General features: G+C 43.6%; 1 protein-coding gene across 1 annotated transcript in view; it reads right to left on the bottom strand.

The window, feature by feature from the left end:
- The window catches only part of MOSPD2 (motile sperm domain containing 2), a 501534-nt gene that overhangs the window by 393530 nt on the left and 80894 nt on the right, over positions 1 to 27110 (bottom strand). Inside the window, exon 6 of the mRNA XM_086934358.1 lies at positions 5943 to 6003. Coding sequence (XP_086790484.1) covers positions 5943 to 6003 — 61 coding nt within the window. The remainder of the gene's footprint in view (positions 1 to 5942; positions 6004 to 27110) is intronic.

Below are 27110 nucleotides of genomic sequence, written 5' to 3'. Positions count from 1 at the left end.
ACACTCATAGTGACTATATTAGCACTCGTTGATTCATTTCAGGTGGAGACTTTCTTATTTTATTATATTGTTCCCTTCCACTGCGTCTCCACCTACTTTTTTATACAGGGGCCCCCTTGATTTAGTGGGCTTTACTCTGTATCCTAATTATCTTAATGCGAATCTGGTGGAGGCTCGTTTATTGTATGGTCAAGTTGTTGTCTGCAGGCTGCACACGTTGGAGGTCTTGTGATTAGCCCTCTTATGATTATTTTAGTGATGGGCAGGTCCTACCCTAGACCTAGTGATGAAATTGATGGGCATTTTTCCAGTAGTCTTGATGCGATTCTTTCTAGCGTAAAAGGTGAAACAGCAGCTTTGATGGTTCGTCAACGCCTTTCGGCGGTGCCTGACCTAGATCAGGAACGCAAGTTGCAGATTATTATTGCTGACGTTTATACATCTTGGGATGCAATAATGTGGGGGTTAGACCTTCTCCACAGTGTCAGGGGAAGCCCCTCCTGTGAAGGAGGAATGCCCAGTTTTTCCTAAAAAGACTTGGGACAAAAATAAGCAACAGAAGCCAACTTCTTGTCTTGCGTCGCCACCACCAGATGCTTCTGAACATAAATATGATTTATGTGATCGCTCTAAGATTAAAACTCCTGCGAGGTTTCAGGTTCCGGATCATCGTTCTCCTTGTTCCTCTCAGGAATCGTATGATCAACGACAACAGGAGAGGACGGCAAGATCGCAGACAAGTTGTGTCCACTCAACCCCAGCGGTACCCGCAGTGCTCCTTTGAAGTGAAAGTCAAGAGGGAGAAACCACCTCCATATAAAGCCCCGTTCCAGAAGAAAAAGGTTGCGGCATGGACAGCGAAATATGCCCCAGACGGTGAGAACCCTCCTCCTGGATTGTAGTTGGTAGGGACTCTCCTCGAAATGGCGGCGGACGTTACCATAGTGCACCACACACTCCACCCGTTTCTGGAGGCGAAAGCAACTGATACCTTTGTCACTGTTGAAACTGAGGACACCCACGTTGCACCCCGACAGACCAAATTGACATTCAAATCGAAGGGGACATTGAGCGCACCTTAATTGGTTCCTTAGATTGACCTTAGATTGGCCTTCCAATCTGTGGAATGTTTCTAAAGGACTGTTCTTTTTATTGATCCTAGAGGACTCATGGAGGTAGAAGTTTGATCATCAGTAGACCTATCAGTAGAAGTCATATCACTATTAGATACATCTTTTTAAGGGACTTCCAATAGTTTGCATTTTTTACCTTTCTGGATATTGCAGGGGGAGCATACCTCACCGATCCATCCCATGAGGAGGGATTATTTTTTGGACGAAGACTTCAAGGCAGTAACAGTCTATTTTCGCTTTGCTTCAAGGTCTTGGTAGAGAATGTGCTTTAAATCTTCCAATCTCTTGCCTTCTGGCAGGGATGAAGGCAGTAAATGCACTCATTGAAGATTTTTTAGGAGCACATGAGGAACAAGAACTGAATATGGATAAAGTCTTTTTTGAGGATTCAGACATAAGAAAGAAGCTGTCACAGGGTTTGGTAAGCCATTCCAGCGGAAAATGGACAGATCTGAAGATGATAAAGCACTTACCTTAGGAGTAGTGAAGAGCGCTCAAGGGATTTCATTCACACAAGATGGACAGAAGAAATCTGACCTATGGTGAGGTCTAGATGGAGTGGCGTTCAGAGTGCATTGCCCTCACTGGCTGAGGTTTGGCTGTGTTTCGATGAAGTGAACATGTTACTAAATAAACACTATTAGAGACATTTGTTTATTTAAAACTGTTTACTACTCTTGTAAAGTACAGCAGGGGTTATAACTGAACACAGAGAATGTTTAATGGGGTGTACATACGAAGGATCCAGTGCTATAACAGCAGATTTTCTGGAAGATGGTCCATGGCTATACTTCAGAAGGCCTCAATGAAGATTCAGAAACTTTCAATCACATATAAATGTATAATTTGTTTAGCAAAAATTTGTACAGCTGCAGAATGAAAGGGAACAATGGCACCAATGATGGGTAGATGGCTGAATGATGTGTGGGAAATATATGAGATTCGGTCAACAAAATGGTAAGGTGAAGGGGTCAGTGAGCTATCCGTGGCTAGGTGGGAATACACCAGAAAAAGATTGTAAACAAAGATAAATAACTTGTTTTTCTGATGTATACTTTAAAATGCAGGGTATGGCCATCTGTGAACTGCCTCAGATAAAAAGTCATGCAGGAATGAGTGGGAAAAATGCCCCTTTCCACAGACCTGATTCTGGAGGCAGTAGTGCTTCGTGAATGTGTGTTGAGATGCCCACGGAGCACCTTGACAAATGTCCAGGAAAGGTATTCTGCATGCCAATAGAGACGTAGAAGTTTTGGCCCTGGTAGAATGAGCCTGCAAACCTTCTAAGGGTTGCTTGTTAGCCTGTGCGTAGCAGATCTTTATGCAGAGAACAGTTTTTTGCACTGCCTTGTCCTTCTTGCTCCAGAAAAACCCGAAAAGAGCTGATCGTCCTTGGTATGATTGATGAAGGAGCTTAAAGCTCTTTTTGGGTCCAAACAACAGATTCTCTCTTCCCCCTAAGAGGGATCAGGTGGAATAAATAATTGTATCTGGTGGTATACAGTTGATTTAAAGAAAGAGCTTGAATCTCACCCATGTCTAGCTGGTGTGGCAATAAGAAATACTGTATTCAAGTTCAGAAGTTTCAAGAGGCAACTATGCAGTGGCTCAAAAGGGGTGCATATCAAGAAAGTGAGGACTAAATTAAAGTCCCAGAGAGCCATCATAAAGGTATTCAGTGGAAACAAATGTTACAAACTTTCAAAATTATCACAACAGGGGATTTAAATTACAAAAGCTAATCCAGCAACTGCAAAAAGACTGACGGAGCCGATGAATAGCTGTTAACAGTGCACAAAGCCCTTGTTGAGCTCTGGACAGAAAAACAAACCTTCAGACAACCTTACCTCTAATGGGTCCATTTTTTAAGTGCTGCATCAATCCACAAATTTGTCCTAATGACTGGTGTTCACTGTTTTATGGAGAGACATCTCGCTTCCAAAATGACATCAACGACCTCAGGAGGAAGATAGAAGGAAGTCAACTGTTGCAGCTCATCTCAAAGCATGGGTGAAAACTGCATGCCAGATGCACTACCTAGCCTTTCTGCTGTGACAGAAAATCCTCTCGAGGTAGCAGCTTTTTCAGATGCTCATGGCCAGGAGTCCCAGGTACCACATTCTCCTGGCCCAATCTGGTGACACTAGCTTGCCTTGGGGCGGCTGTTCCCAATCTTCTTCAGAACTAGAGGATGGAGAGGTTGTGGCGGAAAGGCATACAGGTGTCTGGAGCTTCACTATGGAACGAAGAAATCTCAGAGAGAGCTGCTTTGGAAAGTCCAGTGTGCAAAAGCGCTGACATTGTGTGTTCTCTTTGATGGTGAAATGATTGAGCTAGGGTTCTCCACAAAGAGTCTTATGCCGCCTCCAGGAGCAACTGCCATTCATGCTCCGCTAGGGACCTGTGACTGAATTTGTCCGGCGTTTAAAGACCCGCCAGGTAGTTCATCACCAAAGAAATCACTTGGTGGTCCAGTCAAAAACCCAATTACTTACAATCGCTTACTGAAGGAGAGAGAACATTATAAACATGAGTCTTTCACTCTCTTAGGACTCTAATTATCAGCAGTGAATATCTATTATAGAATAAGATTTGGGAGGGATGGTAATTTATCGGCCCCTATACCTATTAAACGAGGTGTGCGCCAAGGTTGCGTACTTGCTCCTACATTGTTTAGCCTTTACATAAATGACCTGATTAATGTACTGTCACAAGAAAAAAATCTAGATGCCCCCAAATTAGCTTCAAGAAGAATCTCAGCTATGATGTTTGCTGACGATACGCTCCTGGTATCTAAATCTCCCATGGGGATTCAAAGGGTGTTGGACAGATTCTAGTTGTTCTGTGAGGACAGAGGGCTTGAGATCAACCTCCAGAAAACGAAATTTATGCTTTTTAATAAACCAAAGAGTACTCGTCCAAACCCTCAACTAAATAATGAACCCCTATGTGACCCCGTTAGCCACTGTTCTGGTTTACTTTCAATAAAAAGAATAAAAATAAAAAAAAAATAATGAACCCCTAGAAAGAGTAACATCGTTCATGTATTTAGGCATCACAATCACTGGATTGGTGGGCACATATAGGGAAATCAACATTAAAACTAGCTCAGTCAACAGGGGGAATTTTGAAGGTGTTTAATAATTCAAACAGGTGTGCCGTTAGCCCGGCATTGGAAATCTACAAGGTCCAGACCTGCGGGGGTGCATTAAATGGAGCAGAACTCCTGGGTCATTGTAGGCCCAAGTCCCTACTGCAGATTGAGAACCAATATATTAAGAATCTCTTTAGACTGCCGCATTGCACTCCTCTAGTTCCTCTCCGTCTATATCTGGGCTTGATGGAACTGAAGGCAGTCCTATGCCTTAGGAACCCTTTTATACTGGCGCCGTTTATGGTCGACCCCGGAACTTTCTACATATAGAGAAGAACTGTCCGAAGTTTTAGAAATATGGGGTGCTGCTAGGCTTCCCTGATTTTCCCATGTTAAACATTTATTAACTAACATGGGTTTGGGGGAATGTTGCTCTGATTCGGAGGTAGCTTGTCCCCAATTCTCAAAAAAACAATTAAGATCATCTATAAGAATTATAGAATGGCCTTGCTACACTCTAATCCCAACATATGCAAATCAACCTCAACCTTTTTGGAAATTAAGGACAGTCCCGTCTTTGAAAGAGTTTTCAACCTCATTAAACCTCCAACAGCCAGAAAACTCTATCTGCAATTTAGATTTGGAGTTTTGCCTCTGCGTTGTGTGACCTCTAAATGGAAACCGCAAAACGAGGTTAGGTGCCCCGCTTGTAACCATTATGAGGAATCTGAATTTCATGTCTTTTTTGGATGTCCGGGGTACAGTAAAATGAGAAAGAGATGGTTAGCTCAGATCTGCAGAAATCTAGGTAGTAGACGCTGTGTTGAAACATTCAGGATACTGAAATATGATCTGAGTATCCCAATTGCCTACTCTGTGGCGGGGTTTCTGTTCTCCATGTGGTGCACAAGAAGGATCTTTCTCAAAACACCAAACGCGCTAGCAGAGAAGAACTAGCTATCGAATTGCACTAATTTATTACGATGTAATACACCTCCTAATTGATTGAAGCACTCCTGTTTCCCATTTTCGGTTGTGTTTTAGCCTGATCAATTTGGTTCTGGGTGGAAAGGAAAAGAAAAGTAAGGGGAAAAAAGAAAAAAAAAAACAGAATAATGCACCATGCACTTTGAATGAAATTTTTCCTGCTAAAAAAAGAAGGGGGAGAAAGACCAAAACTCGGATTTTATGTATTTATATAACGCTCTTTTATTCATTTTTTAATCTTTGTAAATGCTACGGGATTTTACTCAAAGCTTTTCTTTTTTAAATGACTCTTACAAACGTTTGTTTAAAATTTTGCACTTTCTGGGTCAGGTTGGCCGTAATAAAGGTACATTTGACTTGACTTGATTATAGAATACCTTAATAGAAACTACAAACATCAGTTGCTGCGGATCACCACTATAAGAGAGCCAAACATGGACAACCATAACATTCATTCAAAAAAGTAATGATTTGTCAAATGCACAGCAAAATTTGGAGAATCAATGTGGAAAACTATTTCTTCTATTTCTGCTGAAAACAAGGATAGCTTTTTAGAAAGCCTTCCATACAAAGTGACTAGAGAGAATATGAGAGAATGGGGAAATTAAAGGGTGGGGAGAAAAGAGAAAAGAAAATTGGGGCTTGGGGGCAAAGATAGCAGCTCTTAAGAATATTGAAAGACAGTTCTGTAACTCTCAAACATATTTCAAAAAAATAATATTACTTACAAAGATATCTGGGATAATAAACCTTAAAACAGTTGATGATAAATCGAACAAAGTCCATATCCTAAAATAAAATTAAAGATATTGTTTTTAAAAGCCACAGGAAGTTCAAGCATATCTATGAAGTAAGAGTACAATGCATGCAGATATTTTCAAATCTTACTTTTCAAACATTACATTTATTATAAAAGGGTCACAAAACTGTGTCTCTTTCACAAGGGCACAATAGTATTTAGGTTTCATTACCACATTGAAGATGTAATCTTTAAAACTTAATTAAGACTCTTCTTGTATTATTTTTCATTAAAATGTAAAATAAATAAATCAAGAGATCTGAACTAAAAGTAGGGCCATATATAGTTCTGAATGTCTCACTGGTTGATCTGCATTAATATCAATGTGTATGTATTATATAAATGAAATGGAATATAAAAGGAAAAAAAATCTTCTATATTTACACACACACACACACACACACACACACACACACACACACTTCGCCCCTTCTGGAGCTGTGAGACCCATGGGAGGTGGTGCGCATGCCGGCAGAGCATACCAGCTGGAAATCGAAAACAAAGTTAAGTAGGCGCACTCTCAGGATGCAGAAAAAGTAGTCTCAGTTAAGCAGAAAGCTGTTTATTAACACAAAGCGTTTCGACTGCCCAGCAGCCTTGGTCACATGTGTTTACAACATCAATGGGGTGGCTTTAAAAATGCCTGACAGAAATAAAGAAAAGGACAACATTAGAATCTAATGTGTCGGACATGTTGGTACATGGTTGTGGACAATGAAATTAAGAAGTTCATGCCATGAAAAGTGATAAAACCTGCCAGATAGTAAAGAACAGAGCCAAAAACATGTAAACATGGCCAAGAAAAAAACAAATGTTTACTAGTCACAAAAATAGTATCCAACTGGTGACGGCGAACTATAGGTGCAAGGTGCTTCAAGATAAGTCTAAGTGCAGAAAAATCACCCTAGACCCAAGAACAGAGATCGGCTTGCCAGTAGGCGTATTGACATAGTGCCAAATTAGTGCCGTGTTCTACAATTAATACCCTTGTGGTATGAGTGGGTCTGATTGGTATGTAAAAATTCAAACAGCATGGACAAGGATTTTAACATGGGTACTAGGACAATTGTCCTCTCTTAAGTCAACTGTAGCTGCCTGTGCAGAAGTTCTATGAAAATACAATTGAAAGAAAAGGTATCATGCAAACAAATCTTATCTTTTTTTGTCTTCTGTGCAGGAGGAAAGGAAGGGACCCATCACCAAAAAATGCACCTGCAGGGGCCTCCCTACCCTTTTCTTCGTCATCACTTCTGGTATGCAATCACAAGATATGATTTGTTTGCATGATACCTTTTCTTTCAATTGTTTTTAGTACAGGAGGTATCAGTTGGTTGGTTAGGATGACAAGCCATCGAAAACAGCTACAGGTCTTGCTATGAAAAAATATTTGAGTTGCCATAGGCCTGATCTGTTTATTATGAAATGCTATGATAAACACACTAGGCTTGACATATTGACTGGCAAAGGTATATGTTAAAATCAACAGGTGGAATGTTATTTCTTCGGATTAAGGCCTAGAAATATGTATTGTCTGTGACAAAACCTGGGGGAGAAGATTTGCACTATAATAATTTGTGCTAGTAGCTCTCATATCTACTAAGATCTTGTAATAAAAAGAATTAAATGATACATACAGCCACACGTATCCTTAAAGATACACAGGGGGCCTTTGGGTCCACTCGGTTCTGCCTTTAGTCTGAGTTTCATTTACACTCTGCTTCCATACATGACAGCGAACTGCATAAGGTAATGGTTCAGTCAGCATCAGTCATTCACTCCTTTGCCCTGTGTACAATGGCATTATCTAATTACATGTGCACATTCACTAACCAGGTGTAGGAAAGTAGGATCTTCTGGTTACCCCCACTTTTTGCTTCATGTGATACTGTTTTTGACTAGTCTGACTGGGATCCTGCTAATCAGGACCCCAGTCTATCTGCTTTCTCCCTGAAATGTTATGTCATGTACTAAGGTACACTCCAGATTGGATACTGGGGTACTCTTGTCAGTGCCTAGTATATGGTATCTTTTACCCAGGGCATTGGTACCCCAGAGGCCTCCCATGGGCTGAACATCCATTATGCCACCCAAGGGAGGTCACGCAAAATGTAACAGGCCTGCCATTGCAGTCTGTGTAAGAGGGTGCATGCACCTCTTACTTTAGATATAGGTTTCCTTCGTGGGACAGCTCATATCTGGCTCCTAGTCATCCTCGAATATGAAACAAAAAGCCCTATTCAGCCTGCATGGTTTGGATCTCAAACTCTGTAACTAATGGAGCCACACCTCATATTGGCTCACCAAGAAAAAGTTAAATTTAACCAGTGCTGTGTTACAGGTCTGGACATGCCTTAAGATATAAAAATAGATGTGCACAGGATCACCCACATAAAGAAAAAAAGAAAAAATGTGAGAAGGCAAGGAAAGTACCTCACGGACGTAACACCCGAGGGGGTTCCCGGTTTGTTTAATCTCCTGGACTCAGTGGCTGGAGAGTCTAGAACCCCCTCAGCGCACCTGAAGCACCCGACATCGGTGGGCATTAGTCTGCCGAGCCCCTGGTCACTCCTGAGTGGCCCAGACTCTGTTCCCTCTGCTTTCAGGGACTCTTCATCCCGAATCCACCTTTAGATTAAAACTGACAGTATTTTTCTTCCTAGCTGTGGCTTTTCCTTGAAGTCCTCCATTGAGATCGACAGCGGTTTCCGACACCACTTCAGCCCTATGCACCCGGCTTCCCTGGGATAGGTAAATCTGGCACTACTGTATCCATGGGTGGGGTGCGTCTTCAAACTCCTATGATTCAAAGGGCTTCCTCGTAATTCACTGGGAAGAGTCAATAAACTTTAAAACTGCAACCGCGACTCTCCCATAGAATTGTACGGAACACGCCGTTGTGTTCCCACACTGCACACGTTTTCCGTGGGGTCCCTACTTACTCACCTTGGGTGGTTTCTTGGGGTCCCAACATTGCTACATCCTCTAGACAATGTCTTGACTCGAGTCGTGGTTCTTATACCACTATTTTAATATATGGTCTGGGCTCGCCCTGTAGCCCACTGTGTATTAGTGCTACTTACGATTGTTTCTGTGCAACAGTATTATGTGCGTTTTGTTCATCTGGGTGTAGCAGATACTGTGGAGTATTTAGAGTGCATTCTAATAATAAATACATATTTTTATAACTACTATGGGTTTCTCATTTCATTTAACCAATACAATAAGATTGCATTCTAGTAAAACAAGCAGCTCAACATTCTTTCAAGACTAAGCCTGAAGGTTTCTCTCCACAGCTACCACTTGGATAGCTTTCAAAGGTTATCTTTGACCACTTAAATCACCATAAGGGCTGTTTGGACTGGCACAGGGTGCCCACTTTAATTAGTGGACAGGATACACCAGGCCAACTTCTCACACCAGGAGTGTGCGTCTATGTTAAAAAAAGGTTGGCTAATTAGTCAGTTTTGAATTCCCTCCTTTTATAGTTCAGCTTTCCTTCTCTATTATGTTAATGTTTCTTAAGAGGATACTACAGCTCTCCAGGCAGTGCTAATCGGCTGCTTGCTTGACGCTCATTTAATCTGCACTGAGCAACTTTTTATGTGGTCACTTCCGCTAGACCAATATATGTGGCAGCCATGCTTGAACTTTAACACAATAGGCTATTTACAATACCTCGGCTAGGTGGACACCTGCTGCTTAGGTTTAGTTTTGTTATTGATCAGTGATCTGAAGGCAGCATATTTCCTTTTTTTTATACTTGTATTCTTTTATCTTGCATATATTGCCGAGTTTTTTGTGTGCTTTTCTGCAGTTGTGTTAGTGGGTGATTAAAAGATGAGTCAGGGAACTAAAGAACTGATGCATGAGTGCAAGATAAGTGACAGAGTGCATGTATGATGACTTATTGAGCGTGTCACCCATCAGTTACACAAAAGGCACTTTCATTCATGAGTCAAACCTATTGGTATTGCTAAAACTTGTTAGTCTTGCTTTTTCAAAACTTCATGGAAATGTTCACGTTTTTTGATCACTCCCGCGTATGCTTCTAGTTCAAATTACACTCCCTAGGAGTACCTGTTGCTTCCCTCATCTGCCCACATTCCACTCGCTTGATTTTTAATTTTTTTTTATTAATCCCCCAAAAAGCTCCTCCACTGCTACCCCCTTTCTCCGATTTCCACCAATGTTTACACCTCCAAGCATTCCACTTTCACTCCTCTGTCCCACTGAGTGGCATCCTGTTAATTATTTTTTGTGTCTGTTATGGAGGGCCCAGAGCTGCAATTTTCCGCTGGGTCTCTCCTTTCTCAGAAGGCACCTTGAAGAACATTTTATTTATTTTCTCATTTACAGATCTAGGATGGAATGCCAAATTAACAAATGGTATAGCTGCATCAACACGTGTGCTCGTGCATGCACAGTGGTGCATGAGCATGTGTAAGTATTCACCTTTGGCCACCATAGGGTCATCATGCATATGTGAACATACACAGCAATGGATGCGTTAGAGCACATCATTGCACTTTTTTCTTCATACCAATGCTCATGGCAACACATTTTTCGCAGTTGGCCAACAGTATAGGCATAAAAATGCATTGCCACAGTCAAGGGGTCTGCACTTGCAAAGCGAAAGGCGGGACCTATTGGTTTTGCCAATACTTGCAGAAGCAAAGTGAATCAAAATGTTTTAAAACTATGCCATTTTATTTGTGGGAGTATCCCTAACACGCTCATAAGACTATAGTGGCACATGTATAAAGCATTTTTCACAGAATGGCAAGTGTGTGATCAGAAAAATGCTTTTTCAAATTTAGAAAATGCGATTTGGTAACTTATTACCAAATCATATCGGTATTTGGAAGGGGCAGGTTTATGGCGTCCCTTCCAAATATGAAATCGTATGGTATGTAGTACTGTTTTGCAACCAAATTCCGGCCGTAAAACAGTAATACTTTTGCAAAGGGGGAGTCCCTCTGGGACCTTTTAGGATATAAATAATATTTTTTAGGAGCAGGCAGTGGTCCCACAGATCAGTGCCTACTCTTAAAAAATATATATTTTTTTTTAAACACATCCTATTTTCCTTTAAGGAAAATGGGTTGTATTTAGAAAAATATATATTGCTTTATTAAAAAGCAATCACAGACTGCTGACCTCAACAGGCCACCATTCCTGCGATGGCTGTGATGATCAATGAGTCGCATATTGCTACCTACCTCAATATGCATGAGGTATGTTTATTTGCAACCCACTAGGAATCGCTACGGAAACTCAAAGAGTTTCATACATTAGGATAACGATTTCCTAATTGCGATTCGGACATGATCTCAATTGGGAAATAGTTATGCTTAATTTTGTTACATCTGGCCTTTGGGTCTCTAAAATGCTACATGTTTAGCACAATATATTACAATTTATTTATGAGCTTTCCATTACTGACAATATAAGCTTAAAAATTACTATTGGTTTATTTTAGCATAGTGTTTCTTTTCGAGATTACGATGACCTGATGATGTAATTTAACCTGCATCTAAAGACACAGGTTTTGTTAGTTTGGCTTTAGAGTGCCCATATAAATTGCCTTGCCTCTGACTAAGCTCATCGCAGTACATCAGAAGGGAGTTACAGTGGTGCTACTTAGCTGTGATTTATTGAGAGAAATGGAATCTTAAATTAAAGTAATGCATTAAAGTAATGCATTAATTTAAATACATTGAAAAAGAAAATGTGACTTTTGTAGTAACAGATTCGGAAATTTAAGTCCATCACTTTTCATGTTTTCGTCTCGGTTACAGGTTTCAATTCATTAGCGGTGGGAAGTTGATAATATGCGATTTTAGTGAAAAGATTAAAGTAGAAGAATTTGAGAAGAGCGTGAGCAGTTTGTATCTACATATCTAGTACACACTAGCAGCCTACACTTACCCTTGCTAAGTATTAGCAATTTACTTTCTCACAATATCAAAGTTAACAATTCAGAAACTGCACTGAATTTAGAGATACACTTTGAAAGTACATATTGTCAAGTACAATTGAAAACTGGAAAGGACTCAAATGCCAACTCGGAGGGGGATAAGGAAGCTTCACATTTCGTCACAGCCTTGAAATGAAATACCAGCATTTGTAAAGCGCACAGCTACCTCTGGAGAGGAGTCCCGGCGCTAGGGGCCACCAGGAAGATTAAGCAAGCTATTGCCCAGTGACATGATGCTGGGCTAACCTGCCGCCGGAAATCGAACCTTGAACCCCGTGGGCACCCTGGCCGCTGCGCCACACCTCTTCCACTTCCCCTCTGGTCTTCACTTAACATCACTGTATAGAAGCTGCGGTAAGATGAAAGATCAAATTCACAACTTAGGTTAGTGAAATACGGCTAGAGGAGTCGCCAATATGCAGAGTCCACTTTGTTGGTGATTCTACTAGCATGTGTTAGCATCATATAAACCAAACAAATTTGTAAGGTAGATTAAACAGAAAAAAACTCACACCTAACCGAACATTTACCAGAGCAAAATTACTTGTTACTAAAGGGCATGTGACATCCAGATCTCATCCATCCCCTTAATAAAAAGCAATCCAGGTGACTATTCTACTGTCCATGGTGTTTTCAAAGTGTGGCTATATCTTGCACTATTCTAAACGTTTCGTAGCACACGTGGAGTTATTCAGAATATTACTTGACAATTTTGAGGACTCTGGTGAAATTCCAAAGAAACTGGTAGAGCAGGTTCTGGAGGAAGAGAGCAGAGCAGGTTAAAGTTTCAAACTTACATCTTGGAAGCTTAGCTGCAAGAAAGTCCATATTTGAACACATGGCTGCAAGGGAAAGGAAAAATGCTTGGTCATTGGACGCTTTTTTCTCTTGCTGATGTTCAGGAGTATCTAAACAGGTTGAAATCTGAACGATAGTTGTTGGGCCAGAACTAGCTTTTCTGCATTACAGGACTATATAGACCGATTGCTCTGTTGACAGAACTGAATTGCTCTGTTGACAGAACAAAATTTATCAAACAGAAATCTTAGACTAAAGATCAACACATGTTTTTGTTAATATTCTGAGAAGAACTAAAATGAGTTATGAAATTCTTAGTTAAGACCTGAACAGATGTTCCCTAGTGTCAGGCAGCCTCTTTGTAGCAATGGATTGTCTGAAAAGGACTTAAAGATCAGAATAAATAATTCTCAATTTACACAGGAAATCTCAAAATAGTTCAAGAGATCTTACGGAGCGGTATGGGTGTGGCCAAGACTTGATTTACCTCTCAATGATGCAGTACCTCTAAGCCACTGGGACCCCTCCTCAGTGCCACGGAATTCAGAAGTGAAATTGGTTAACACGTCTTGGTACCAGAGGACAGTTTTCTAATGTTGTGGATTCAAGCCTATGTGGAGAGCAGCTGACATACGCAGAGTATTATCTTTAGTATGACATGAGCTAGAGTAGTAGAATGCTAATTTCTCATTTAGAGTTGGTCCTAGCCAAATACAGTGAATGTCCCTCTTCACAAAGGATGGTCTCTATTACTTCAGTATTATCAATTGTGCCCTGGGGGAAATAGAGCTCTGTGTATAGTTATCCCAGAACATACTGAGATAAAGGTTAGCTCTCTAAATTTGGAGGCATGCAAAATGAAAGTCTAAATCATGTCATATCACCAATAAAAGATTGCAGCCATTATTACTATTATGTGAAATGAGGAAAAGGACATAACGGTCCAAGACCAAAGAGCAGCAAAAGTGACTGTAAGAAATACTTATGTAAATGACATTCATGCACAGACAGCTGAAAACGGGTTCAGGCTAAAAACCTCTTGTTGGACTTGGCCCTCTTAGCAGGGTCATCCCTGAACTTTTTGCCTTCCTCCTGTATTTTGACTGACATGTTTTTGTTGGTTTTATGACTCTGGGCACTTTACCACTGCTGATCAGTGCTAAAGTGCATATGCTCTCCCTATTGTAAATTGATGTATGGATTAGTGACTCCATGATTTGGTTTACTTGTCAGACCGTAGTACAGTGCACTGCGTGTGCCCAAGACTTGTAAATCAAATGCTGCTGGTGGGCTTGCAGCACTGGTTGTGCCACCCACAGAAGCAGCCTTGTAAAGTGTGTCTCAGGTCTGCCATTGCAGAGCCTGTGTGCAGGGGGTACTACCATGCTGACTGGGCAAGTGCACCCACTTGCCAGTCCCTAAACGTTCCATTTTCTACATATTAGTCACCCCTATGGTAGGCCCAAGGGAAGGGTGCATTGTGGGTAAAAGGTAGGACAAGCCCTGATGTGTGTGGCATGTCCTAGTAGTAAATTACAGCCATTTTTGTGTTTCACTATTGCAAGGCTACCTGTTCCTCATAGGCCACAATGAGCAGTTTGATTATTACATCTTATAATCCTAACTGACTCCGGGAACTAGGTCAGTCAGTCAATAGGCTTTATTTCGATAACATATATCTTTAAAAGCATTACATAGCACAACAAATTAAAAACCAGAACATTCAGAATGCATCCGTAAGTTAGATAAAATAGTGCACGTGACATCAGTAAAATACTTAAGAAGGTCTAGCTAAACTGACCATAATTAAACAATATCATTAAGCCTTTTAAATCTGATCGACCAAGCCCATCTTAAAAATTTTGACATACCGCACACGAACAAAGGCCGGGCATCCGACGTAAAAATTCGCAGTGCGACTATGTGGTGTCTGGTGCCCAACTCCTTACACAATGGTTTTAGCCAACTAGATCTCGGCGATTTATAGGCGGGGAATTCAAATAGGAAGTGGGCACCAGACTCGATCCTAGACGTGCAAAATAGGCAAAAAGGTGAGGTTTGGGCCGGGATTTTCCAGCGTGCAGTCAATTCACCCACTGGGGGAACTAGGTAGAAATTCTAGTTTAGTATAGCTTAACTCAGAAAGATAAAATGCATCTTTTAGTGAAGTTGGTTTTAACATTCTGTGTTTGAAAATACCACTTTTAGAAAGTAGGTATTTTCTTGTCTAACCATCCAAGCCTGCATCTGCTAGGTTGTGTATTCCTTGTCTGGAGTTTGAGTGACAGGGGCTGGGGGATTCCAGGAGAGAGGGTGAGTCAGCACAGGGCTGAATGGAGAGATCTGCATGTAGCTGGGTGGGAGGAGTTGCACCTGGGACCTGAATATGGCTGTGGCTTCCTTCCACAATGCTGGCTCCACCTCCTGTGGTGTGTTCGATGTCCCTGCCCTGCACTGTTAAAGGAAAGAAGGAGTCATGTAAACACAGTGCTCTGGGACTGACCAGAACTGGTTTGGACTAGTCAAAGGCCTCTCTGCCTTCAGAGAACAAAGAGAATGTGTGTATAAAAAGGGGGACCCAGACCCCAGAACTTTAGATCCATTTTGGGAAACAAGAAAAAACCTTTGCTGAGGAGAGGAACCAGAGACACTGAGGAGAAACTATCCCTAAGTGAGAAGGTTTTGCCTGCAGTGGTTGCCTGACTGCCAAAGAGAGAAGAAAGGACTTTGTGCTTCTTTCATTCAACTTGTGAAGTATCTCCAAGGGCTTGACATATAGCTTGCCTCCTGCTGAAGTCTTAGGGACAACAAACTTCAACCACCAGCTCCCCAAGAGTTCTTTGGAAGTGCCTGCAGTTGTTCTGGACTTTCTGGGGGACTGTGTCGATAGAAGCGCGACTCACGGAGAAGAAGCATGTTGCCGAACTGCTGCTGTTGCTTAACAACGCTGAAGCGTCTCGCATCGACGGAGAAGAGGATCGACGTTGCACAAAATGCTGCTGCATCACTGGAGAAGCGTGTCGCCGCAGCATCGGTGGGAAAGCGTGTCGCCGCTGTAGCGGTCGCATCGTTGCCAAAGCGCCTCGCATCGCCAGAGAAGAGGATCGACATCGCATCAGATGCCGCCGCATCACCGGGGAAGCCTGTTGTGGCTCAGAAGAATCATTGAGTCGCTGCACGCCCATCGGGTGGGAACGCATCGTGTCGAATCAAAGAGAAGATGCCATTTTTGTTCATTGCACCGGATCTTCATCGCATCACATTGCTGCTGGTCGCATCGCCTCAGAAGTGCAGTAAGAAACCAACGCATCACCTCCCCTCGCAGAGAAGAACCATCGCATCCCCTACACATCAGTAGGGACCTGACGCATCACCGTTCTTGCGTGTAAAGAACCGACGCATCACCTTTCCTGCAACACTTTCGTTGTATAGCGTTACGCATCCTATGGTACATTGAACTCAAAGTGTCGCATTTTACATCTAAAGAGAACTAAGCTATTTCTACTATTTTTGAAGTACAGTATTGTGTTTTTTTGTTGTTTGTGGTCTTGTGTTACGTTTATATAAAAATACTTATTTTTATACTACAACTTGTGTGGTGTCCATCTGGAGTGTTGTCACTGGGTTACTGTACATGTTCACAAGTGCTTTACTCACTGCCTCCGAGATAAGCCTGTCTGCTCGTGCCAAGCTACCAAGGGGGTGAGCAGGGGTTATTTTAGGAGTATACCCACTTACCCAGACTAGACGCAAGGGTCCCTATTTGGTCAGCGGTACCTAACTCTGCCAACTAGAGACCTCCAACTCTAACACCTCTCTGTTCAGAAAAAGAAATGAGACAATGACATATGGTTTAGAAACTAAAACTATTTGTGATTTCATTACAAGACAGGAGGCTACATTATGCATTAATCTTTTTAATGCAGCTCACAGCCGCTTACATCACAAAGGTTAAGAATAGAACTAAATGACATAACAGTGTCCATAAAAGGCGTGTGCCAAGATAAATCAGCCTCTTTTGAATGCGGCTCACAACAGATAAGTAACTCTCTTGCAATCCTTACTAACTTTGTGCCAGTTTACCATTTATAACTGTGTTTTTACCTTCACATGATGTTTAACTTTTGCTGAACTGCTTAATGCTGTACTACTGAACTTTGCTTTCATGGTCGATATATAAAAATGTTCATCTCCACGTTTTCGCCTGCCTTGTTGTGTGACTTGTTCCCAACTTTCTACTCGATCGCTGCCATGCCCCACGATCCTTCCCCCCTCTCACCCCCTTGACTTCCAATTTATGGTCGTCACACCTTTTCCACAGTTCGATTGTTTTCTACCCCGCGATCCCCTGAGCGGACCCCTCCTTTCCCCTTCGTTTCCTTGTTTACCGGCGCTGGCTTGATTAGGGACACTCCACCGATACACTCGCGCCGATTTTGACAATAAACGCCACCTCAGCCTCGCGTTAGCAACAAACGCGTCCCCTAACGCGAGGCTGAGGAATGAACCTTGGCAACGGCGGCGCAACGCGGTGTGCCTCCTAACTATCATTCCTCTGTCACCAGGCATCAGCTGCTCGAGCCCTTCGGTTATTTTACCGATTGGGCTACGATCAGCTGTTTTCCCATATTCAAGCGCTTAGGTGGCATTTTCGACGTGTATATCCACGTTTTAATAGGTTTAGGTTTACGTTTTAGGCCTAATCTCTTTACCCTTCCTGGCTCAACCTTTACAAACAATATTTATCTAATTAATTTAAAAACAACCCAAATTACCCGGAATTCTTAACTAGATTTACCCTACCTTACTTGGAATTACCTAAGATTCTTAATTTACATAAAAAAATTAAAAAAAAAAAAAGCTAATTTACTACCTAACTCTCAAACCCATAATACTACCTATTTTAACTAATAACTTATTACTTTACTTACCTGCCATGTCTGATCTAGAATCAGATGACGCTATGGCAAGCTCCCCAAATCACAACAATGATAATTTTAAATCCTTCCTTCAAAGGGAAATGAGGACATGTATGTTAAATACATTCCGTGAATTTATGTCCAATAAAAGGTCCCTCTTACCTGATGAAGAAACTTCTGATTTAGAAGCTGAACACCCTAAAGCTACTAAAAAAAGCAAACACTCTTTAAGCACTGACGGAGGTCGCGCTACCTCATTTGAAATGGCAGGTCCAAGCACCTCAAAAGGCATGGGAGGTCCAAGCACCTCAAAAGGCATGGGAGGTCCAAGCACCTCAAAAGGCACGGGAGGCCTAAGCGCCCCAAAAGGTAATGTTGTCCCGAACGCCATTGACAACGCAACAAATCTCAGTGCTCCCCTCAACTCCAGCTCAGAGGAAGATGAACTCTTCCTGGACCCTGACGACGAATTCGTCTTGGACCTTGACGAGCAAGATACTGATGAATGGGACCTTAACACTCTGTCAGAGACGCACTCCTCTGACGCAATTCTTGACCCTCTCGGCGAGGAGATGTTCTCCCCCGAAAACATCTCCCACCCTAACAGCAAAAAGTGGTACCCACATGACCACGTAGCCAAGTTTGTCACCAAATGGCTGAGAAACTCTCTTCAAAGAGAATCTCGTAACACCATGAGATCTGAGTGCCCCCGTCCATTTATTGAGGGGAAAGTCTGCCAAACTCCCAATCTAGACCCCGACTTAATCAAATTCCTATTCAAACTAGGTAAGGACCCAAGAAAAGGCCTAGAAAGAGCCCTTAAAACATGTCAAGACTACCTCCTTGACCTCCTGGGTCCCCTTACCAGAATACTAGACCTCGCTGAGGAATCACATATCTCCCACACACCCCTAGACATTAACCTAATTAAAGGCTGGAGCCAGAGAGCCATCGTACTACTGGGCAGTGCCAACTCCTCCCTCAATATTGAAAGGAGAAAATCTGTCCTCATCAGAATTAACCCCAAACTCGGGGACCTTGCAGAGAAGGAGCCAACAACTAAACCTAATGGCCTCCTCTTTGGACAAGATATGATAAAAACCCTTGGCAAGTACGTGGCAACCTTTACAGCCTTAGACAAAGCCCAAAACAACATGAAGTGTGTTTTTGGCCAGGCCGGTGGAAGAGGCCGTTCTTCCGGCCGTGGTAATTTCCGGCCTTTCACCTATGGAAGAGGAAGAGGTTCGTCCGGTAGAGGTAGAGGCTTCTACCCCTCCAACTCCAGACAGTACTTCCCACAAAGAGGAAGAGGCTCACGCGGAAGAGGCTTCCCCGCTCGTGGTGCTCCCAACAACACCACCTCAAGTAAGTGCACCCCCTTCTTCTTCCCCTCCAAAAGTCGGCGGCAGACTAAAATATTTCCTTCATGTTTGGGAATCCCTGACCCAAGATCCATGGGTTCTAGAAACAGTTCAGGGCTTCAAAATAGATTTCACAGAGATTCCTTTCCAATCTACCACTCCCAATCCCATGACCCTTTCTCTAGAGCATCTAGAAATCGTCAAAGAAGAGGTTTCCTCTATGTTAAAGAAGGGCGCAATAATAGAGGTCCCTTGGTCTCAAAAGAATTTTGTGAGTACCCTTTTCCTAGTCAAAAAGAAAGACAAGGGTTGGCGCCCAGTAATAAACCTTCGAGAGGTAAACAAGTACCTCGTCTACCGTCATTTCAAGATGGAGGGCATCCATCTGCTCAGAGACCTTCTTCTCCATGGAGATTGGCTAGTCAAATTGGACTTAAAAGACGCATATTTTACCATTCCCATGGCAACAGAACATCAGTCCTTTCTCCAATTCATCTGGGACAATCGCCTTTTTCAATTTCAGGCCCTCCCTTTCGGTCTCTCTTCCGCCCCTTGGTGTTTCACCAAAATCATGAGACTGATAGTCTCCATCCTAAGAGCCAGGGGTATTCGTCTCATCATCTATCTAGACGACATACTAATAATGTCCCAATCTCACTCTCAAATTCTAGAGGACTTACAAACCTCTATGAACCTCATAGAAAGTCTTGGGTTCATTATAAACAGGGAAAAATCAATCCTTTTACCCTCAAAATCTCTCGAATTCCTCGGCTTCACCGTGGATACTTCGACCTGTCTTCTCTTACTCCCCAAGAAGAAGATTGCCAAAATTCGGAAAGAAATCAGATTCGTTCTCAAACATCACTCCTTATCCCTGAGAGAACTAGCCAGACTCCTTGGTCTACTCTCTTCCTCGATACAAGCTATCTTCCCTGGCCCACTCAACTACCGTGCTCTTCAGAGAGTAAAAGCCAAGGCTCTCAGATCTGGACTTTGGTACGGAGACCAAGTCTCTCTAGACGAAGAAGCCAAACTGGAACTCTCCTGGTGGCTGGACAATTTGGACGTCTGGAATGGAAGAGCTATTTTTGGTTCATCTCCAGACTTCGTTCTAGAGTCAGATGCCAGCCTTCACGGTTGGGGTGCTCGTCTTCTCGACCAGGACACTGGTGGTATATGGACCCCTTCGGAATCTTCCCACCACATAAATTTCTTAGAAATGACAGCCGGGCTATATGCTCTGATGAGCTTCAGACAATCTCTCCAAGGCAGATCCGTCCTCTTGAAGATGGACAACGTCTCCGCAGTTTCGTATATCAACCGCCTTGGCGGTACGAAATCTGCCGACCTTTCGGACCTAGCCAAGAAACTCTGGATGTTCTGTTTGGAACACAAGATTTCCCTGAGGGCCGAATACCTCTATGGAAAATCCAACCTCTCCGCAGACTGGAACTCGAGGTTCCTAGTAGACTTCAGCGATTGGAAACTCAATCCAACCATTTTCAATTCCCTGTCCAACCTCTGGGGCCCCTTCGATGTGGACCTTTTCGCAAGTCGCTTGTCCTCCCAACTTCCACAGTATTTCAGTTGGATGCCAGACCCGGGTGCTCTCGCTGTCAACGCTTTTCTCCAACCTTGGGCCCCTCTCAGACCCTACGCCTTTCCCCCCTTTGCCATGATTCAGAGGGTTCTTCAGAAAGTGAGACAAGAACAGTGTTCCCTGGTCCTGATAACCCCTTTCTGGCCGTCTCAAGCATGGTTCCCCACAGCCTTGGAACTCTCTTACGACATTCCTCTCCTAATCCCGGCCTCCCAAGGTCTCCTCCTAAACGCAAACGGAGAGGATCACCACCTGGTTCTTTCAGGGAGTCTGAACCTTCTTGCTTGGAAAGTGTCAGGCAATCTAACCAATTGTCTGGACTTTCGTCTTCTGCTCTTACACTCCTCGGAGAATCTTGGGCACCTGGAACACACTACAGATATAATAACATCTGGAAAAAATGGTCTAGTTGGTGCTTGGAAAGGGACTTGGATCCCGTGGAAGCTCCTATCGTTAATGTGCATAATGTAGCCTCCTGTCTTGTAATGAAATTGCGATTCTCCTATTAACATGACCAGAGAATCTGGATTTCATTAAAGACACGGAGGCTAACATTATCCCTCCCCTCCCTCCCTTGAGGGATATTGAGGATTAATTTGGTTTACAATGTTTTGAATGTTTCATACCTTTAACCTTGTTTTTCTTTACTTCTGAAGGTTTCCTTGTGCCTTTCTTGACTTGCCTCATTTTCTTTCAGATAATTCGAATTGATGACCCGCATGGATTTACAAGTTTCAAGTATACTTCCTTCAAGTTTCAAGATCTGTTCTTCGTTCATGCATTCTAAAAGAGGCTGATTTATCTTGGCACACGCCTTTTATGGACACTGTTATGTCATTTAGTTCTATTCTTAACCTTTGTGATGTAAGCGGCTGTGAGCTGCATTAAAAAGATTAATGCATAATGTTAGCCTCCGTGTCTTTAATGAAATCCAGATTCTCTGATCATGTTAATAGGAGAATCGCAATTTAACAATCCACTGTCCAATTCACGAAAATTGTACTTATACAGAATCAGGTTTATGTCACTTTAGGTTTCTTAGTAGTCTTTATCTGCACGAAAGCAGAGTAGAACATGTGCAAGTCAATGTGTGTTTAAATGCACAATTTTATGCTGCTATAAAACCAGTAGTTGGGCTTCTGGAAACAGGTTGCAGTCATTTCACAGCTACCAATACTGTGACAAAAGTGCTGCTACCTAACCCAGCATACTTCCCAAGCACATAGAGCACATTCTCCGACTTAGTTTACGCTTTCCTCAAGATGTCAGATTAGTAGTTGCGAAAGGTCTGTCCTTGGCTGGGCATGTTCAACTCATGTCAAATGTGTCTGAGCCAATACACTGAGCATGGAAAACTAGGTCAGATATGGGTGAGACTAAACATCAGGGATCGCGAAAAGCGAAAAATCTGTACTTTATTTAAATAGGATTTGCAATACAGTGAGGCAGGTATGCCGAGAAGTGAAAAGATAATCTTTCAGAAACTTACTACAGGTGTTTATAAGATGAACCCATCTTCATAATGATATTAAGAAAGCGAAGATTCGGAAAAAAACGCCTGCAGCTCTAGTTTAGACTTCTATACTTGCGCTGGACATAATCCCAGACCAGGTGTGCACGTGAAATACAAACGGAAGACTGCACTGTAACAGCACTGAGAAGGCTAAAGCTGCAGAGGCCGTGGTAGTACGGGCCAATTTTAAAGCCCTTTCAGGAAATCTCGCAATGTTAATAAGAGAGTCGTCTATTTAAAACCATCATGGCAAAACACTAAGCGACTGCAAGTCTTTGAGCAAAAATGATCAGCGAATGGAATCACAGACGGACTACTGATGTGATGTGAGCCACATACTGTTTCCAGGTGTTTTATGAGGCAGCTGAAAGACCTTGCAAGTAACATGCAATCTCATTAAACAACAACCTAAAGTAAAGATCATTGGTTATTTGTTGAATTCCTCGAACCAGCTGTTATACCATCAGGTATTAATAACAAGCAGTCGAATGAAAAAGGTTAATTTCGGTCCTGTAAAACTTAGATCCCTTTTCGAATCTACATATCTGAGCAGTGATCTTGAGGCAGTGTGGTTGGTGCAAATTACATTTAATTTTAGAAGGTACAAAGATAATAAAAAGGAACAGATATAATCCCTTATTTTATCTTTGGGAAGCGTCGCTCAGGAGGATTGCATATGCAAATACAAATGATCTCAAGAGACGCCTTTTAACACGGAAGCGCCTTAAAGCCTGATTTCATTTCTATCCGATGCGGTCTTCTTCATTAGAATGCAGGAGACTGTGGACTTGAGGAAGCTTCAGATTACTTCACACTGAATAGACACCACAACATTAGAGACACTGCTATACACATGCCAATTGCTACAGCGAAAACATAACACAAATGCTTCTAAACTGACAGCCTCACCCCGAGTGGTGCGCTAAGTGGGAAATCAGGAATAATCGATTTTGCACCCGGTTTTGAACTTTGCACCCATTTCAAGATTAGTACTGATGGCGCTCACTACAGACTTTGGTATGGGTGATGTCCTACAGGTCTTACTTTGAGGACACTGCTCAGACACGACAGTGCAGATGGGGCAATTTTGTGCATAAATAATAGGGACGCCTAATCTGGTATTGACATGCTCTAGCCGCAGATTTCTTACAGGTGAATTTCCCAGGCGTCAGACTGAATCCGGAAGATTTTTCTTGAGAAGTGCCCCTGCACGCCAATAGGCGGCATTGGCCGTCTCAGCATAACGTCGTTTGTCATCGCGACATCCGTGTCGTCCATTTAGGCACCACCCAGGCACACTGACATCAGTACTTTCACAACTTTCCACGCCAGAAGCGCAGATCCATGAAGCAGACTAAAAAGGGTGTGCTGGGTTAAAAAGGGTGTGTTGGGTTAAAAAGGGTTTGTTGGGTTAAATAGTGCGCTGAAAGGGAAAAGCTTTGACATCAATCGATCTGCAGGACTGGAAGGATGGGTGAGTCGGTAAGGAAACAGCGGCTAGATCATGTCACTACCAGATAAGGTGTTACCGAAGGTAAGTAACTTGTCAATCTGATAAGTAACCTCCAGCTGCAGATTCCTTACTTGTGATACCCAAGCAATACCATCTCCAGAAGAGAGACTGAGGAAAGGTTTAAACCAGAAAGTCAGGTAGGACCGAACGGCCAAAGAGGCTGTCCCTACGGACCGGATTGTCCAGGCAATAATGCTTGGCAAACGTGCGCAGGGTTGCCCATGTAGCCCCCTCGCAGATGTCGAGGACCGGAACACCACGCTAAAGAGCCGCAGTGGCTGCCTTAGCTCTGGTAGAATGAGTTTTGAGGCCTGCATGAGCATAACAGATCTTGATGCAAGGATAACCCAACGAGAGATTGTCCTCTTCTGCACAGCACGTCCCTTCTTTGCTCCAACGTACCCCACAAAGAGTTGGTCGCCTACCCGGAACTCTTTAGTGCGGTCAAGATAGAACAATAACGCTCTTTTTGGGTCCAGACAGTGGAGACCTTCCTTAGAAAAATGCGGCAGAGCATAGAAGGCTGGCAAGTTGACAGACTGCACTAGGTGGACAGGCGTCACCACTTTAGGCAAAAAAAAAGCCCTAGTGCGGACGGCCAGGTAGGATGCTGAGAAGATAATGCCTGCAACTCGCTCACACTCCTGCTATAAGTTATAGCCACTAAAAAGTAAGTGAGGACCATGTTCCGGTCCCACTGGGGCATGACAAAAGGTGAGGGAAGAAAGAAATGAATAAGCCCCTTTAGAAATCTATTTACAATAGGAGACTTTAATCGTGACGGTTGATCTGGCAACCGTAGAAATGCAGAAATGGCCGAAAGGTAACCCTTCAGAGTGCCTAGAGCAGAGCCCTGCTGGGCAAGAGTTAGAATGAAAAGGAGGATGTTAGAGAGGGAGGCAGACAAAGGGTCAATAGCTCTTTCTGTACAATAGTTAGGAAATTTGTGCAATACGCTGGCGTATAACTATTCAGTGGAGGGATGCCTGGCTGTCAGCATAACTTTGCATACTTTGGGAGGAAGGTAAAATGCCATCAACTGTTACTGCTCAATCTCCACGCCAGGAGGCGGAGGATTGAAAGGTTTGGGTGGAGTACCCTCCCCTGCTGTTACGGCAGAAGATCCTCCCAAAGGGGCAGCCTGATCGGAGGATTGGTGCTCATCTGCAGAAGCTCAGAAAACCAAACTTTCTGTGGCCAGTCCGGAGCCAAAAGAAGGACTATGGCCCAGTCGCTCCTGATCTTGAGCACTCTCGACAGGAGCGGTATGGGTGGAAAAGTTCTGGCGACGGGGGTAGCATTCCACCCTTCTAGAGGGATAAGACATGTATGCAACTGTAACCCCGGTTAAAGTTAACCCGAGCCTCAGCATCACAAAATGGATGCTGCTGCCACAGACACAAGTCTGACCTCCTGCTTGCTGGGAGTCCTTCCAGCGAGGGAGGCCTGGACAAAGGGTTTCCTGCTTGGGGAGGTGCTAGCACCACCCCAGACAGGACTTTGTGTATCCAGATAGGCAGGGCTGAAAGGAATGAGATGTGCCTGGGGCACACAAGGTGTCCCTGTGCATACCCCGGTTCAAACCAGTTGCTGGGGCACTCCAGCCCCAGCTCTGGCGCGAAACCGGACAAAGGATAGGGGGTGTAACCACCCCCCTTCCTGGTCCCACCCATGGGAGGGACCTAGTCACTAGTACAGCCCCCTTTAGCAGAATAAAAGGTAGGAGCTGGTCCCATTCCAAATTAGATTATCCTGAACGACTCTACAAAGAAGAAACTCTGGACTTCGACGTTCTGCTCCACAGAAGACTGAAGAAATCTCCCTTGTGGCCAAGGAGTGACCGCCCTGCATCGGCAGGCACCATCAAGCGTCCTAGAGGTTCACTTTGTCGTCCTTCCTGGTGGAACCAGACTTCAGAGCTCGACGAGACCTGGACTTCCAGACCTCTCCGACCTCAACTCACATCTGCAGCACAGCTGAGATCCGTGGGTGCGACGAGACACGTGGGACCGGCCATCTTGAAGAAACTGCACTTCGCTTCCAGCACGGCCTCTGAGGCACCCTCGAGAAAGTGCTTTGGGGATTGAGAAGCCCCAGCCCCGAGCAGCTCCTGCACCGAAGACCAGCCCTCCAGCCTCCACGAGATCTGCGTGGGGTCCTTCTGCCTGGTTGCTGCTTGACGCGTTGTCTGGTCACTTGCCGGCTGGCTAGTGGCCTCCTAGAGGACGAACTTTGAAAACTACACCGCTGGTCTGGTTGCTCCAGAATAACCCTTGCTTCCTTCCAAAAGAGAAGTACCCCGGACCCTCCTGGTCCGCACCAGACGTCATCTTCACTCACCGCGTGGGTTGCCTTTGCCAAGGCCTGTTGACTCCGATCTCGGAACAGACACCGCTGACAGCGAGAGCCTGCGTGGGACAGCTCGTGCATCCATCCTGGTTGTCGAAGCCATCTCCTGGTTCACGTGGCAGCAGAGTCAAGCGTCACCTCTTCACCTGATCGTGACAACATCATCTGGTTTCTTCCTGGTTCCACTTCGGTCACTGGCTAGTGACTGTGAACATTGTCCCCTCTGCTTTCAGGTCTCCATCTTCCTCGATCCGCCCTTGGATCACTCCGGACATCTTCCTCCTGGTCGCCTGCAGCATCTTTCTCCAAGACTCCATTGACTTCAGCGCGGAAACCCAACACACATTCAAACCTATGCACCCGCAGCCCGTGGGTGAGGTAACGAGAACATTTCGGTGCTCATAGGTAGATTGACTCTCCTAGACTCCAGGTATCCTGTAGTTTCAGTCTCAACCAGTCGGAACTATCTCTACTTACCTATTTCGTAATTTGTTCATGCCATTGACTTTGCATTGAAACCCGCGTGTGTGTTCTAACACTGCACACGCGTCCCGTGGGCCTCCTGCTCCTTACCTAAGGTTAGGGTAGTGTAGCACCAGCGATTCTACAGCCTCTGGGCATCCTCATTTCTTCTATCGTTCTACTTATACCATTTACTTAGTATATGGTTTGCAGTGCCCCTAGGGCACCATTGTAATTTGTGCGACTTATTGTATTTTTCTGAAGAGTATTGTTATGTGCTTAGCCCTCTGATCTCATAAAGAGTTCAGATGTGTTTGTTAGTAATAAATATATTGTTTATTTTCATAACAACCTGTGTGGTGTCCTTTCATCAGGTATTCAAGGGGTTATATGTGGTAAAACAGCTGGCTTCACAAGAGTTTAGCCTAAGACTGCTTTGTCCATGCTACCATTAGGATAGCTGGTCTATAAGGTTGACTTAAAACCAATCACCATAAGGGTTGTTTGGACTGATACAAGGTGATCACTAGAACTATTGAGCATCATATATCAGGCCCACGTCTCACAATGAGGCCCAACAGCCTCAGTCATTCTCACCGAAATCC

This window comes from Lissotriton vulgaris, chromosome 8 (assembly GCF_964263255.1).
Source record: "Lissotriton vulgaris chromosome 8, aLisVul1.2, whole genome shotgun sequence".
Lineage (NCBI taxonomy): Eukaryota > Metazoa > Chordata > Amphibia > Caudata > Salamandridae > Lissotriton > Lissotriton vulgaris.
Note: the sequence above shows the minus strand (reverse complement) of the source record. Positions and strands in the feature narration are given on the sequence as shown.